Genomic DNA, 17,015 nt, shown 5'->3' with positions numbered 1-17,015 from the left:
AGCCAGCTTGATTAACGCAAAAACAAACCTTTAAATATGGTTTACTTGTCAGTGGAATAATTCTCTCTTAATTCATGCTTAAAAGTATATTGTATGTTTGTCTAATATACACTTGGATTGTGAACATTGTAAATCTAGTGGATATTGCAGTATTTGTATTAACCTACAGTGGTCTCTGTTGCTGCCAGTTAAAGCAAGTTTAGGAGGAGTCCCATCAGGATCACGTTTAACTTAAAAGAAAAGCTTAGAACGAACTTGATTGGTCATGTCCCCTTTAGAAAGAACTCAATGGGCTAGGTGAAATTACTGAAGTAATTTTCAGTATGTCAGGTGTCTCAACTCTTAAAATGGCCTTACAGTCAAAGTAAGGTAGCTTTTCCAATTAGTTTATCATTTTAGTAAGTTTTATAGCTCCCAGAAATACCTTGACATTCATTTCAAATCAAAAAGTACTTTTTAAATACCCAGGCAGGAGAAGCAACTTTAGGAGTATGGCTCAATGGCATTTTAAAACAGAGCTTTTTCTCAGTTCTTGTTTATATATGAGGGATTTGAGCAGTGGTTGGGTTTCAGACCAGAAAAAAGAATGGCTTAAATCTATTATCATTGTATTGCCATCTTGACTCTCCGTTGCCAGTTCCTCAAAAAAAAAATCACAAGACTCACATCTTGAAAGTTGTTTTTACCCACCCTGGCTCTTCCGTTTCTTGCTCCAACTCATTCACGCAATGACCTATAAAACTATCTGTAATACCTTGTATATGATAAAGCAATGCTCTCATTTTCTTTAAAAACAATCTACCACCGTGATACTTCTCACAAGTTCACTGGGCAAAGAGACAAACGACAGACAAAATGCTGGAAGAAATCAGCAGGTCAGGCAGCATCTATTGAGGAGAATAATCAGTCAATGTTTTAATTGAAAAGACTCGGAAGGAAGGGGGAACAAGCCAGAATATGAACACTGGGGGTGGGGGGAGGGAGGAGGGAAGGAGTACACGCTGGCTGGGTGATAGGTTAAACCAGGTGAGGGGAAAGGTGGGTGGGTGGGGGATAAAGGGGTGGAGGATTGCAGCATCTGCAGAACCCCTTGTGTTTGTAAAAAGACAGATACGATTGTTCTGTTGGATATTAATCTCGATGAATTAAATGGTTGTACAAAATTTGTTTGTAATATTCTGATATATGCAAGTAGAAGTGAACTCCAAATTAGTGTGAAACATGTTTTTAGTTACAATAGCAAGCGACTATCATCAATTAGGTTCTAATATGTGCACTTTTTCAATGTCCAAGAGAGATACTAAAAAATAGATTCATTGAAAATTAAAGTATTTATTTAACACCGAATACAGAAATGCAAAACAAAAGATACCATTTAGAAGTGGAAATCAATATGTATGCAAGGCTTTGACCATCAAATAGAAAAATACAGAGAATAAAATTCTTCAAAATATTTTGTAATACAATGCATACTAAATCACGGCTGAAATAAAGAACACTTACTGTGGAAGCCCAGTTTAGTCTTTTTGTTTGAAAAATTACAAAACACTGTGCCTGCCTATACATCCTTTATAGGATATGTTCTGATAAAAGCATGCAAACTTTAGTTACAAAGATCAAAGCAATCACCCTGACATCTTTTCTATTTTCCTGAGCATCTTCAATCTGTATAGAGTTTCATGAAACTACAGAGGCTGCAAGAAAACCTCAAATGTCACAATCATTAGAGCTTAGCATAAAAATGAAACATTAGTGATTGTAGTCACTAAGGAGCCAGAAATTCTCTATGGAATATGATACTTAAAATAAACTGTAATAGGAGCCAAATAATAATGGATAGAAAAGCAAACCTGCAGGAACTAATGCATGCACATTTGTACTGCTATGTGAAAGATACCTTACATTCAAGAGCTTAGATCTATTACTTACTCAAAAAAATGCTAAAATTTGATATTTTGTCAGTGTCCTTAAACCTATGTGTAAATTCCAGTGAATGGAGCATAACCAACTTCGGTTTGGATCCCAACAAAGATTTTTTTGTATCTTCCTATTAGAAGAGAAAATCACAATGGGCATGGCATCCTTTTGGAACCACTTTGAGGCACTAATACACAGGTCTAATTAATGAATTATTAATCACAACAGTCCAACCTGATTGTTAATCAATACAATGTGAAAATCCCATTTGTTTGTTGTATATTTGATTGCTTGAGTTCTGATGTAGTATTCAACAATTTAAAGCAAAGGGAGAAATGATTTTAATTTACACTGAACTTGATAAGCAAAACGCTTCTTGACTGTTAACGTGTATGCCTAGAGTTATTTCAAACAGATGGTATAACAGGTGTTTATGAACACACAGTGCTAGTACAGCCAAGTGCATCTCACAAAGTGATACGTGCCAACAGATGGCTGTTTTCCCATTTTCTCTTTGTAGGATATCTGTTAAGAGTAATTAATGAAAATGAAATCCTAATCAGGTATTCTTCAATTAAACACCTGTTTCTGAACACATGTAATTCTAATAGTGAAATGTATCGCTATTTGGCAGGATGAGTCAAAAACTAATATTAACTGCTCATTAATGATATGCTGTCAAAATTACTATTGTCAGGAGATAAACAGAAGCTGAGATTTCTTAAAAAAGAAAATCAGAAAACTGCAGATACTGGAAAACTGAAATAAAAACAGGGAATTCTAGAAACAGTAGGTCAGGCATCATTTGTAGAAAGAAAAAAAAATAACATTTCAGCTCTAAGATCCTTCATCAAAATCATACTGTGTCTTCCCAAACCAGAAGCCTAGGATGAACCAGGAGATTTGCAGTCTGCTAAGAGCTAGATTTGTGCCATTCAAGACTATTAATCCAGAATGCTATAAGTTGAGGTAGGACTTTTGGATAGCATCGTAAGAGCAAAAGGACAACTCTGACTGAAGCTAGAGACAGAATCAGTTGCATTTCAGCTGTCGCAGGGTTTGCATGCTATTATCCGAGAAGGCATAAATGGCAGTGATAGTTCACTTTTTGATGAGCTCAATGCCTTTCATGCACACTTTGAAAGGGAAAATGACACTACGCCTGTGTGAATCCCCACAGCATCAGGTGACCCTATGATCTCAGTCTTGGGAGTCCAACGTCTGAACATCTTCCAAGGTGAAATAGGCCCTGACAATGTAACTGGCAGAGAACTGAAAATCTGTGCTGACCAACTAACTGGAGTATTTAGGAACATCTTCAACCTCTCTCACTGCTGCACTCTGAGCTTCCCAACCGATTCAAAAGGGCAGCAATCATCCCAATGCCTGGGAAGTGCAGGGTGCCGCAATGACAATTGCCCAATAGCACTAAAATCTACCATAATGAAGTGCTTTGAGCGGTTGGTTAGAATTAACTCCTGCTTGACCAAGGCCCAGGACCCACTGCAATTTGCCTACCACCACAACAGGTCAACAGCAGACGCAATCTCACTGGCTTTTCACTCTAGAGCACCTGGGCAACAGCAATACATACATCAGGCTGTTGTTTATCAATTATAGGCTGGTGTTCAACATCACCATTTCATCAGTGCTAATAGTGAAGCTTCACAACCTCAGCCTCTGTACCTCTCTCTGTAACTGGATCCTTGACTTCCTTATTGGAAGACCAGTCAGTACAGGTAGGTAATAACATCTCCTTCAGGCTGACAGTCAGCACAGGATGCGTACGTAGCCCTCTGCTGTACTCTCTCTACACTCATGACTGTGAGGCAAAGCACAGTTAAAATGCTGAAAGTTAACAGATGACATTATTTGTTGGTGAAATGTCAAATGGTGACAAAGAATATGGCATACAAGAATAAGTTAGATTGACTGGTTGGGGTGGCATGGTATTGTAGTGGTTAGTGTAATACTTAGCAGCAATGGTGCAAGATCAGGGTTCAGTTCCCACTGGAGGAAATTTATAGTTTCTCCCTGTGATCAAGTGGGATTCCGCCACATGCTCCGGTTTCCTCCCACATTCCAAAGACTCGCAGGTTAAATTAACAAGTTGTGGACGTGAACTGTTGGCACTGGAAGGATGGCGACACTTCAACCATAATGGAATGGCGAAGCAGACTTAATGGGCTGAATGGCCTAATTCTGCTTTGTGGACACTTGCAGGCTGCCCAACACAATTCTCACTGCTTTGATTTGATGCAAATAATGCATCTCACAGTATGCTTCGATATATGTGTGACAAATAAAGCTAATCAAGTGGTGCCACAACAACCTTGCACACATCAGCCAGATCAAGCAGCTGCGCATTTCAAGAAGGGGAAGTCAAGAGAGAGTACGCAGTCTTCATTGAGGGATCAGCAATGGAAAGGGCGAGCAGCTTCAAGTTCCTGGGCTCAACACATTGATGCAATCATGAGAAATACAAGTCATCAGTTCTACTTCATTAGGAGTTTGAGGAAATTGGGTATGACAACAAAATCTCTTGCAAATTTCTATAGATAGAGAAAGGAGAACAGTGACTAGTTGCATCACAGACTTGTAAGGAGGCTGATGTGCACAGGATATTAAGGAGGTGGTAGATTCAAATCTGTCTCGAGCAGAACCCTCTCCACCATCGAACACATCAAGAACCAGAGCCATAAGAAGGTGCCAGCCATCTTGAAGGACCTTCAAAATCTGGGACGTGTCCTCTTCTCATTACAACCATCAGGGAGAAGGTACAGAAATTTAAAGACACACACTCAATGGTTTAGTAACAGATTTTTGAACAGTCTATTAACACCATCTCATTGTTTTTGGCACTATATTTACTTCTGTATTTTCTAGATCCTAGTCTTTGCACTGTACTGCTGCTGCAAAAAAACAATTTGCATGTCATATGTCAGTGATAATAAACCTAATTGAGAATTGGTCAAGTTAATTTTAAAACTCCAGTTAAAGTTTTGAAATCAAAATCCTTCAAACAATTTGTAGCTTTTCCTTATTATAACAGAGGATGCTATATTGGAATTAGACCTCCTTTATGTAGATGATATGTGATACAAATTGCATGATTAGAACACATTGTGCTAGGCTGTGCTCCTGTGTGGGCAGCAACTCTGTTTGTAGCTTTCTGACACAGAGCAGACAAGATGCCAAGACCAGATGATACATGACCTTGCACTCTGCTTCTGGAATCTCTGAGTTCTAAAGCAGTTCCACATCATACTGGGCTGGATGCACCACACACTTAGCCCCTGGTTTTATGTCATCTATGGCTGACAAACGTTGACCATATTTATTTAAATAGGGTTAGGGAGTTTCATTAGTAATAAATTAAACATTCACTTTATAGTATATTTAAAAACTTGTTTAAACTTTTAAGATATTGCTTGAATATTGATTTAAAAAAATGTGAAATCTGTCAACAGGGACAGTGCTTCAGGGAGGGCTCCAGTTTCCATTACTTGCAGGTTGGTGCAGATTAGAGAACAGATCTGTGGGGAATCATAGAACACCACAGCGTAAATAAATACGTGTGCCATATCTAGCCATTTAAACTAAAGGCCTAAATCATTAATTGCCTTCAAGTATTAAAAGAAAATAGGCTGAAGAATGCAGGTTATATATGGATTATGATTTGTGAGGTTGGGAAAATTTGTTATGCTGACTAGGAAACTATTCTTGGGAGAAGAACTTGAAGGATTTAACAAATTCAGGAATAAATTGGTTCAATTCTTCATATTAACCAATTAAATAATGGAATCCAATTTGAAAAATTTTTAAGTTTTGGTTACGTGCTCTTTTTGAAAACCTAGAGACCTTCATGTCCAGAATTAAAGGTTTTTCCAATATGAAAAATGTTTCCTGCTTTATCCTTGGACTGTGTTTCCATGAAAAGAACAAAAATGGGACCAAATTTCTCAGGTTAAACTGGTCTGGATAAACTTAAAGCAAGTGAAGGAAAAAAACTGTTTACATAGGCCCAAAAAAATTGTGGTTGGGAATCCATGGTTGTTACTCAGAAGTAAATGTCCTTCTACATTAATATTACTGAAATTTGCCTTGGTTTATAATAGTGGCATTGCCCAGATCCCGATATTAACTCAAAATTAACTCATCATTAAAACAAAAGATTTGGACATAATCTTATTACATGACAATCCTATATTAATTAAATACAAATTTAAATCAGCTTTTCCTTAAAATATTTACCTCTGCTCATGACACATCAATCCAGCTCACTCCTCAAACTTGTATTCAACATTGGTTTTCAAATGATTAATGTATAAACTTGATGAATGTCATTTCTATGTACAGAGTACTATAATGACCCATTTTTCTACCTACCTACCTCTTGAAAGAATAGTACAAATTTTTATATGCTAAAACTTTATTTGTAAACAAGTGAAATCAAATCCAAGGTTGTAAGATCTCAGTTACAATGTATAAATAGCAGATTGCAATAGTTGTACATTTACTCAGTAATGTCTATAGTGCTTTTAATACCACTCTGCAAGGCACCTACTAATCTGAAGCACTGGGGTGGATTTTAATCCTTAGATCCCAAGCATTATCTGCATAGTGTCAAGGTGGAAATCAGACAGGGAGGATTTTGTCTTCCCATGCCTGTCTGTGTGATTCTCTTCCCTCTACATTGCTAATGTGATCATCCATTCAATGCTCAGACACCAAAGATAAAAAAATATTTTGTGCTCTTGGAAAAAGCTGCGCTACAAAAGCAATTTCTGACTTGTCCAAAGTTCATTTTGTATCATTAGACAAAGGGATATTGCATATATTGTACTTTATTCATAATCACCCTGATGGAGGGACATAGCCAAAGGCTCAACTACTTTTAGCTAGTTGGCATTTGTAAAATACATTACAGTGGAAGTACATAAAGGCCTTCAACTTTGAGTATTGCTTTGCAAAAGTTTAATTTCTAAATGAAGGACTTGCTGGTCAATGGAATTTTTTTCTTTGCACATGCAAGGGAAAATAACTTGCATATTTCCTTCGAAAGGCAATGCTAAATTCCATTAAATACAGGACCATAGCTGAACAATCATCACTCTGTCCTGCACAGTTCACGTTACATTCCAGAGATTTATGGCCTGGCTGGGCACAAAATGTACCGATGACTGTAAGCGCAGAAGTTCATTCAGTTCCTTCAAGGAGCTTTTGCAGATTCTTCTGTATCTGAAAGTACAGGGAGAGAGTCAAGATGAGAAATATAGCCACACGTTTTTTTTTGCAAAATTTTCCACCAATATAATCAAAAGAAATGGAATTCAGATTTTAAAATAAACATTTAAATTTAATCTCTTCACATGAACACTATTTTCACATGTCTTTGCAATGGGTGTCAAATGATACGTGCTACTTTCCAAAATGATGCCGTGGATTCAGTTGCATTTTGAACCCTCCTCCTCATTTAGAAAACTGCATTATCTTGACCCATTCTACACTTGAAACTTTACTTCCGACACTGAACTCATCTATAACATTTTTTCACTCAAGAAAAACCTTTGACACAATAATATAATGGCATTTGAATAATTTTTTGCTCACCTTTTCCAGCTTTGCAAGATTTTCATTTAATTCATCATAGATTACATCAGTATTGACACGGTATGGTAAACCCATGTCGTGCTGAATGAAGGAACTATGGAAAAGAAAGGGGAATGCAATAAATTCTACGTATTACTAATGCAACAGTCATAACTGAATACAAAGTTAAACATTAGATCTTCTGTCATTCATTATTATACACAAATTTTAAAAAATCAATAACTGAATGGTACAGCAAGGAAATAAAATGCATTGTATCAATTATAATATCCCTTTATTTCTTGCCCAATATTGCCCCCTAACCAGCACATTGCCAAAACAGATCTTTCTATAGATAAGAGCTAAACCTAACTGGGTTTGGGAGTTGAAGAGGCAAAAGAAATAGTGACTTTCCCTATATTGGTCACCTATACATGCAAATCTCAAGCTGCTAACCTGACTGAATAATCCATTCTATAACCAAATTGTTGTATGGCTGATCTGCCAGATGTACTGTTTTTCAGAATCAATAATGATCCAGGTTCTAGAGTCAGAGAATGTAGCTTGACATTCTCAAACAAATTGCTGGAGGAACTCAGCAGGTCAGGCAGCATCCACGGAGGGGAATAAACAGTCGATGTTTCAGGCCAAGACCTTTCATCAGGACTGGAAAGGAAGAGTGAAAGAAAGCAGAACAAGGTAGGGGCAGGGGAAGGAGGACAAGCTAGGTGATAGGTGAAAAAGGTAGGTGGAGGAGTGTTGAAAAAGTGAGAAGCTAGGAGGTGAGGAATCAGACAGATCAGAGTGGACTATTGGAGAAAGGGAAGGGGGTCACTGGGGGAGGTGATAGGCAGATGAGAAGCGAAAAGGTAAGAGGAGTGGGGAATAGAAAAGGGAAGGGGGATGGGAAAATTACTGGAAGTTAGAGAAATCGATGTTCATGTCATCAGCTTGGCGGTTACCCAGATAGAATACAAAAGTGGCCTCATCATAACAGCAGAGGTGGCCATGGACCAACATGTGAGAATGGGAAGTGGAATTAAAATGGTTGGCCACTGGGAAATCCTGCTTTTTGTGGATAGAGTGAAGGTTACTTGACAAAGCAGTCCCCAATCTACGTCAGGTCTCACCAATGTAGAGGAGACCACATTGGGAGTACTGGATCCAGCAGATTCCCAGGTGAAGTGCTACTTCATCAGGACTGTTTGGGGCCCCGAACGGAGGTGTGGGAGGAGGTGAATGGGCAGGTATAGCGCTTTTTTGGTGGTAGAGTCCCACTGAAGATGGTGGAAGTTGTGGAGAATGATGCGCTGGCTGTGGAGACTCATGGGGTGGTAGCTGAGGACACGATGAACTCTCTATTCTTGTCAAGATGACAGGAAGATGGCATGACGGTAGATGCCCAGGAAATGGAGGAATATGGGTGAGGGCAACATCAATGGAGGAGGAAGGGAAACCTCATTCTTTGAAGGAGGATGACATCTCTATGCCCCGGAAAGTAAACCTCATCCTGGGAAGCTCCTAGCTTTTTACTTTATTCCCCCTCATCCGCCCATGTCTTCACCTATCACCTTCTAGCTTGTACCCCTTCCGCTCCTCCCTCCGTTTTATTCTTGTTACTGCTCCCTTCCTTTCCAGTCCTGTTGAAAGATCTCAGCCCAAAACACCAACTGCTTTTTCAGTTCCATTGATGCAGTCTGATCTGCTGAGGAGTGGGTGTGTGGGTGTTGCTCTGGATTTCCAGCATCTGCAGAATCTCTTGTGTTTATGACACAGTCAACCATTGACTGGAAAAAGTCTGAGGTACTAATATTTCCAGTAAGCCGGCTCCTTAACAGCTTCTCCCCACAAGCAGTGAAATGTACAACACCCCCTTCCCTTCTCCTGCCCCCCTCCTAAGACGGCAGCAGCAAAATGCATCACACTTCCAGGAATGGCAGGTGTGCAATAGTCCTACCCCCCCATCCATATATTATTAACTTTGGACTGCACTCCTGAGGTTTCAGAGTTTATTTTATGTATATATTCTTTGTCATGCTGCAAAATGTTGAGCTGCTAAACTGTGTTTCATTGCTCCACAACAACGACAATAAAGATATTCTTCTTCTTCTCAGTTGTAATGTTTATTGCTTGCTAAGCATTTAAGAATAAACCAAGGAAACAAATAAGAATTTGAAAAAATTTCTTCAGTTTAACTTTTGTGGATAGGTCATATTCATCCCTTCTGAAAACATGGTACCATATATATTCACTTGCAACATGGTCAACAGTAAAGTTGACCAACTTTTCCATTAGTTATTATGAAGTTCATGGCAAGTAGCTGTAAAATTCATATTATTAAGTGCTGTTTTTGTTTCCAGCAGAAAACCCAATGAAAATCAAAGACCCTGAGAGTGGAATGCAATGTTGTCTATTCCTGCATTAAACTGTGCCCCTCATAAGTTGAAGAACTACCAGTAAGATGGCAGCACTTGCAAACACAGGGCCTCTCAGGGGCCAACCAAAGGTGCTTTTTTTTTCCCTTTGTAAAATTAGTTTTTTTTTAACCATCCAACGACAACTCTGCTCCAAGAACTTTGAGTACCGCAGGGCTACTCCATCAGCGAGCTGCTCGTTGATCGGAGTTGCTGGACCGGTGCTGGCAGCGGAACAGACGAGGTGTTGAAGGAGCCAGTCGGGACATCGGGAAAGCAATCTGCCAGGAAAAAGGAGGTGCCGGTTTGTGTTCGGAGGAGCCTACCTGGCTGCAGACTGTGTTGCTGCCCGCTACTTACAAGCATCAAAGCTGGTGCAGTACAACCATGGGAGATCATCTCAGACATTTCACTGGCGATCGCAAAACTCTGTTGGACAGCAATAATACAAGTTGCTGCAGGTCTATTGCCCTTGTCTGGTGGAGGGGCAGATGACATAGGAGCCGTGTAGCCTTGGATGTAGCGAGAATTAGACTTCAAGCCTCTGATTTGCCTGCTGCTGCAGACCAGGTGAGAAGACATGGAAGCCTTACAACGTGGCGTCCATGCTTGGCTGTGGGCTGGCCTTTCCCCGTTGGTGCTGCCCTCAAGTGTTTGAGCAGTGGAATGACATACTGGATTGCATGCGTCTGCACACTGCTGGGATACTGTACCACTGATTGACAGACATTGTTGCCCAGGGTCTTGGGCTATATATATATAGTTTTTCTCCCCCTCCCCCCAAGCGAATATGCTTCTTTGCTCGCTATTTTGAATATTTTGCATCTTGGCCCCCAGAGGAACGTTGTCTCTTTCAGCTGTACGTATATATGCTTGGAATGATAATTAAACTTAATTTGATTAATAGCACTAAAAGTGGTGAAACATGTTCCCACAATAATACAAATTTCTGCATCAGACAACTTTTAAAAATTTGGGGTGCACTGCAGAAGTGTGTTTAACATTGGGCATTCTCAGACCAACCACCTGTCAAAAGTGGCACTCCCCCAGCACCTCTCGAGCTCGGGCCATTAAGAAACCCACTTTGGTAGCTTCCTCTCCTTCAGGAACACACTGTACGCCCACTAATCTCTAGCACCTGATTGCTCTTAGTGGTGTCTGTGCAGCTCCTGGCTTCACAACACATTTGGTGACTGGTCTTCGCTTCGTATGCTGAGCATGTACAGTGAGTAAGGACCTTGTAGTAGTGCTTAATGCTGTTGTATCCTTCTGGGCTGCAACATAATTGGAATTAATAATCGGTACCATAGCGATTAAGTTTTAGAATTCTGGATCATTGTTGCAGACATGCAAGTTTAAATTCCAACTAATGAAATAAAGTTGAAACTCAAGTGGTTTCATTTCTGAGGTGCTGAGGCTCCATAGTTCTAGTGACCTAGATACAAACTTGACAACAGCTGTGTCTACGTGGTGTACGCATGTTATTCCTGTGACCGTGCGCGCCCGCTGGGTGCTTAGTTTTCCTCCCAAATCCCAGGGACACGTGTTGATTGAGTTAATGGGCCATTGAACATTGTTGCCGATGTTCTTGGGACTGATAGACTTTGATGTGAACATGGAGGTGTGGGGCTGAGGCGGAGAGTAAAGGAAACTGTGGTGTAGGATTAGTGTAGGTTTGATGTAAACAGCTGCCTGAAAGTCAGCACAGATTGGCTGGGCCAAAAAAAAGGCTTGTCTCCATGTTATTTATTTCTCTGAAAGTTATTAAAACCCAACTGATTCTGACGTCATTCTGGAAAAGTAATCTGCCACCTTTATGACTCCAGACTCAATGTGATTGACTCCCAATTGCCTCCTCACCTCAGGGGTCATTAGCAATGGACAATGGAACCCTGTCTTTGGCAGCAATTCGAAGAGCACTAGAACCCACACAAAGACTGTTTGCATGTTGCTCAACAACTATTTAGCATGTTTCCCTGTGCCAATTTCTAGACCATCGATAAGCAAACTGAACACACATACTCACCCTTTGTGGTGTGCCTGATATTCTGGCAGTGCTCCCAGTGATGCTAGGCGCTGCTCCAACGCACAGATTTTTATGCCCATATAGAAAGATGAAAGGACTAACACGATGACTCTGCAAAACAAAACAGTTCTTTAGCAAGCATTCACAGTATCTTGGTACAGTTACATTTAATATTGCAATAAAGAATTTCTAATGGTTTTATATTTTGCTCTCTGACCTGTTCAATTTTTTTTTGTCAAAGACTATATTTGTATTCAAGTTGAACTTCAGTGTTCATAGCTATAGAGCAGTAATCAGTGGAATCAACAACTGAACATTTTAAGTAATGTACTGCAATTTTTAAAGTAACCATTAAAACACTTAACTGGCTTACTAACATGCTGTTGAAGTTTCATAATTTGCCATATTATTCTTAACATTAAACAAAATAATCAAAGAATTATACAATTACAAAGATTAGTAAGTTTTAATTATACTGTTAATAGAACAGTAATATTTTGAATGGGTCAATGGAAAATTCTCTCATTAATAACTGACAGTTAAATGCCAATTTTTATTGTATTCAATTCCTTCATTGTGTTTCGGCCTAATCCTGTGACTCATGGTTCTACAATCGTCCAGCCTCTGTACTCCAAGTGGTTTAGGTTAAAGACCGACTTTAAGCGAAGGTACAGAGGCTATAATACGAGGAGATGTGTGTGTGTGTGTGTGTGTGTTCATTCTAGTAGGATAAAAAAAATGGCTAGTGTATAATGTTACCCATATTCTATCTGAATCCCTGTTGTTTCCCATATTGAAATGTCCTACACATGGTGTAGGTTTTCACCTTACTGCTATGAGACTACAAAACCAAACAGAAGAAACATAGGCAATTTTAAGAACTGACAGATGTGCTGTTTCTGAAAGAATTATTCCATTCGTTTGCAAATTAAATGTTTGGATAATGTAAAGCGCCAATCTCACCATGGTCACCGAGTCTCAGGAAAAAGCATTCATGATCAGATGTTGCAGGAACTCCACTGATTGACACCTGTCCATCACCTCCCTCTGGTGCTCTTCCCCATTCCCTTTCATCCATGGTCTTCTACCCTCTCCTATCAGATTCCCCCTCCTCCAGCCTTTATCTCTTTCACTAATCAATTTCCCAGCTCTTTACTTCACCCCTTCTCCTCTCTCAGTTTCACCTATTACCTACTACTTTGTACTTCTTCCTCCCTTGCTCACCTTATTGTCCTGACCTCATCTTTTGTTCCAGTGCTGATGAAGGTCTCCGCTCGGAATATCGACTGTTTACTCTTTTCCATAGATGCTGCCTTACCTGCCGAGTTCCTCCTGCATTTCGTGTGTGTTACTTGCATTTCCAGCATCTGCAGATTTTCTCAAGTTTGTTTTAAGAAAGGTCATGCTGGCTTTGGAGAGGGTCTAGGAACTTCAAGAGAATAATTATGGGAATGAAAGGATTAATGTATGATGAATGCTTCACAGCCCAGGGCCTGTACTCGGTGGAGTTTAGACGCATGGGGGGCTGGGTGGGGTGTGGGTAGGTGGTCGGAAATCTATTGAAACTATCAAATATTGAAAGGCCTAGATAGAGTGACTGTGGAGAAGATGGTTCCTATAGTGGAGAAGTCAAAGTTCAGAGAGCACAACTTCAGAATAGAAGCAAGTCCATTTAGAACAGAGATGAGGAGAAAATTCTTCAGTTAGATGGCTGCTGAATTGTGAAATTCATTGTCACAGATGGCTGAGGCCATGTCAATGGGTATATTTAAAGCAGAGTTTGATTGATGCTTGCTTAGGGCATCAAATGTTTATGGGGAGAAGACAGGAGAATGGGGTTGAGAGGGATAATAAATCATGATGGAATGGCGGAGCAGACTCCATGGGCCGACTTGACTAATTCTATTACATCTTAAAATGATCTACTTCAGTGAAACTTGATTTCAACTCCACACAATTATCCACTAACAGGCTAGTAACGACTTGCATCAAATAGTCTTTCAGACAAAAAGCCTCACATTTTGTGGGCATCTTGGTGCTGGGATTCAAATCTGCCATAACCTGGATTGGGACCGAGTAGATGCATTTAACCCATGATTGTGAGTTCCACAAATACATAATGCACTAGTCCAGAATAGATTCAAAGCCATATACAGAGTTAAAAACACTTACTAATTTATTTTGTAATTAAAAACAATACTCACATGACCAGATAAAGCACCAGTAAGGTAGTTACTGATAGATGCTGTTCACCATTCACTCTTACTTTGTGTAATAGACCCCACACCACCGAATGTCCTGCAAATATACAACAGATATCAGTACAAAAGCATCTCAACAATGCAAAGTCAGTTACTAACTTCTCTGCAGAAAGCAAAGGATACACTATGTGGCAGCATGATAGTTATTGATCTGTAAGCAAAGGTCTTGACAAGATTATCTACTGACACCAGTTTGAATCTCACCACATCTCAAATTCAGCTAATTAACTGAATCTAGTTTCAGTAATTGTAACCAAATATCCTTCAGGGAAGGAAGTCTGACTGTATGGACACCAGCTCAGGGCAAGATGGTTGCTCTTTACTATTTTGTTAAATACCCTGAAAACTGTCATAGCTCTACCCCAAGTGGCCTGTTTCACATACAGTACTGTATACCATAATGGAAGGTAGATGATTGCACTGCCAGATCCAGCTCAAACTGCATCATCAAGCTTGCTGACGATACAACTATGGTTGGCCTCATCACCAACAATGATGGGTTGGCATATAGAGAGGAGGTAGAGAGGCTTGCCAGATGGTGAGAGGAACAGCAACCGGAATCTCAACGAACAAGACAAGAGATGATTGTGGCATTCTGGAAGGTGCAGGTCGACCACTTTCCATTGCACATCAATGGCGCTGCTGTGGAGAGAGTGAAGAGCACAGACATCCTTGCTGTGCACATATGGATGATCTAACTTGGACCCACACACCTCCTCGTTAGTCAAGAAGCCACAGCAGCATCTACACTTTCTCAGGAGAATGAGGTGTGCAAAGCTCCCCACCCCTATTCTAACAACCTTTTACAGGAGCACCATTGAGCATCTTGTCTGGCTGCGTCATTGTATGGTATTTTCAAGACATTGGACACAAGACCCTACAGAACAGGGTAAAAACTGCAGAGAGGATCATTGGGAGCATTGTATACAAAGCATTATTGAGGCTCGCTACCAGCTATCCCACACCTTTGACTCACTACTGTCTGGAAAGAGATACAGAAACATCAGGACTAGGAAAGACCGATTGGGTGACAGCTTTCTCCCCTAAGCTATGAAACTAATGAATACCCTGACACTAGTGAAGTCCCATTATTAGGACAGCAAGCTATTTACTGTACTGTTTATTTCTGCTACACACTTCACATGCATTTAGAGTTAGTTTTATTAACTTATTTGTGGTAATATTTTGTTTTGTATGCTATGTGTGGCATATGCTATGTGGGTGCACCATGGTCTGGAGGAATGTTGTTTCGTTTGGTTATATGAAAGTACAGTCAAATAACAATAAACTTGAACTTGATGTCCTTCAGAGAAGGAAGCCCGACTGTATTGTCACTATATTCAAGGCAAGATGGTAGCTCTTAGTCACTGTTAAATAGCCTGGAAATTTGTCATAGCTCTATACCAAGTGACCTGCTTCCCATACAATATACCATAATGGAAGGCAGCTCATCACCATTTTAAAGGGCAATTAAGGACAGCCATTAATTGCTGACATGACAAAAATGCCTACATCCAGTGAGAAAAAAAACCTAGATATCAACTACTTTTACAAAAGCTAGTTGGTTGTATTGCAAAGTTTGTGGTGAATGGATATCTAGCAACATGACTGCTGTTGGATTGCTCTTCCCTTACTTTACTCCGTACACACTCATTACTGTATAGCCAGATTCTGATCCAAGTCCATTGACACGTTCCGAGATTATATCACCATATAGGGCCAAACTTCAAATAACCAGGTGACAGAATACAGGAAGGAGATAGAGCACCTAGTGGCATGGTTTCGAGACACAAAACTTTCCTTTAAATGTTAGCAAAGCAAAAGAACTGGTCACCGACTTCAGGCAGCAGGCTGGAACACATACCCTGTATGTATCAATGGTGCTGAGGTGGAGATGGCTGAGAGCTTCAGGTTCCTAGGTGTAAACTTCACCAATAGCTTATCCTGTTCAAATCACATAGACACTGTGGCTAAGAAAGCACACCAGTGCCTCTACTTCTTCAGAAGGCCACAGAAATCTGGCACACCCCAGTTTTTATGGATGCATCATTCAAATTATTCTATCCAGATACATCAACCTGCACTGTGCTTCCTTCAACTTAACACTATATTCTGCATTTTGTTATTGTTCTCCCCTTTGCACTACATTGAAGAACTTGTGTTTTGAAATCTCTGAGGAAGGCATACAAAACAGAGTTTTTCCACTATTTCTCAGAACATGTGACAACAATAAACCAATTGCTTCTCTGAGGAGGAAAAAAACTCAGGAATTTGTGAAGAAAACATTTTGTGGAAAGCTTTTCCTATACAAAAAAAATCAGATGCAAATACTTACTGCTCTCATGATAGCTTCTCCTCACATCAGACATTTCTTTTACGTGAACGTCAGCACGCACAGGAATGGCATTCTTTTCTACTTTCAATAATGCTTGGGTTGCACTGTTAAATTCTTAATAGACAAATTAGTTATTTGCAGTTCAACATTTTGCAAACGAAGCATTATTCTAAGCTCATAGAAAATGTCATGAATCTATGTATTCAATATTATAAATATTCTTAAAACAAAGTTAAAATGAAGCATTTTAATAAGTTGCCAATTATTTTTAAACCTGTGGGGAGCAGATCAAGTTAGGCACTAATTTTCAATTTTTATATATATATAATATTGTTTCCTATTAAAATGCCATTACTCTTAATTCACTTTTCTAATGTTATGCAGAGTAATAACAACATTTCCAGTGAACCAGGCAAGTTTAAAGGGTGTGAGGGGAGCAGGGCTCCTGGTCAGTGTAAGGGGAGCATGGG

The 17,015-nt window shown here is 39.7% G+C and overlaps 1 protein-coding gene across 2 annotated transcripts in view; it reads right to left on the bottom strand.

Moving 5' to 3' along the window:
* Positions 1 to 1,346: 1,346 nt before the first annotated feature.
* The window catches only part of LOC134357321 (GRAM domain-containing protein 2B), a 61,943-nt gene continuing 46,274 nt past the window's right edge, over positions 1,347 to 17,015 (bottom strand). For both annotated transcript variants that reach the window (XM_063068733.1, XM_063068732.1), the window contains exons 10-14: positions 16,546 to 16,659; positions 14,154 to 14,247; positions 11,950 to 12,060; positions 7,531 to 7,624; positions 1,347 to 7,158 (exon numbers count right to left, since the gene is read on the bottom strand). In XM_063068733.1, coding sequence (XP_062924803.1) covers positions 7,117 to 7,158; positions 7,531 to 7,624; positions 11,950 to 12,060; positions 14,154 to 14,247; positions 16,546 to 16,659 — 455 coding nt within the window. In that variant the 3' untranslated portion in view covers positions 1,347 to 7,116. The remainder of the gene's footprint in view (positions 7,159 to 7,530; positions 7,625 to 11,949; positions 12,061 to 14,153; positions 14,248 to 16,545; positions 16,660 to 17,015) is intronic.

This window comes from Mobula hypostoma, chromosome 16 (genome assembly GCF_963921235.1).
Source record: "Mobula hypostoma chromosome 16, sMobHyp1.1, whole genome shotgun sequence".
Lineage (NCBI taxonomy): Eukaryota > Metazoa > Chordata > Chondrichthyes > Myliobatiformes > Myliobatidae > Mobula > Mobula hypostoma.
This window is presented reverse-complemented; position numbering and strand designations above follow the sequence as displayed.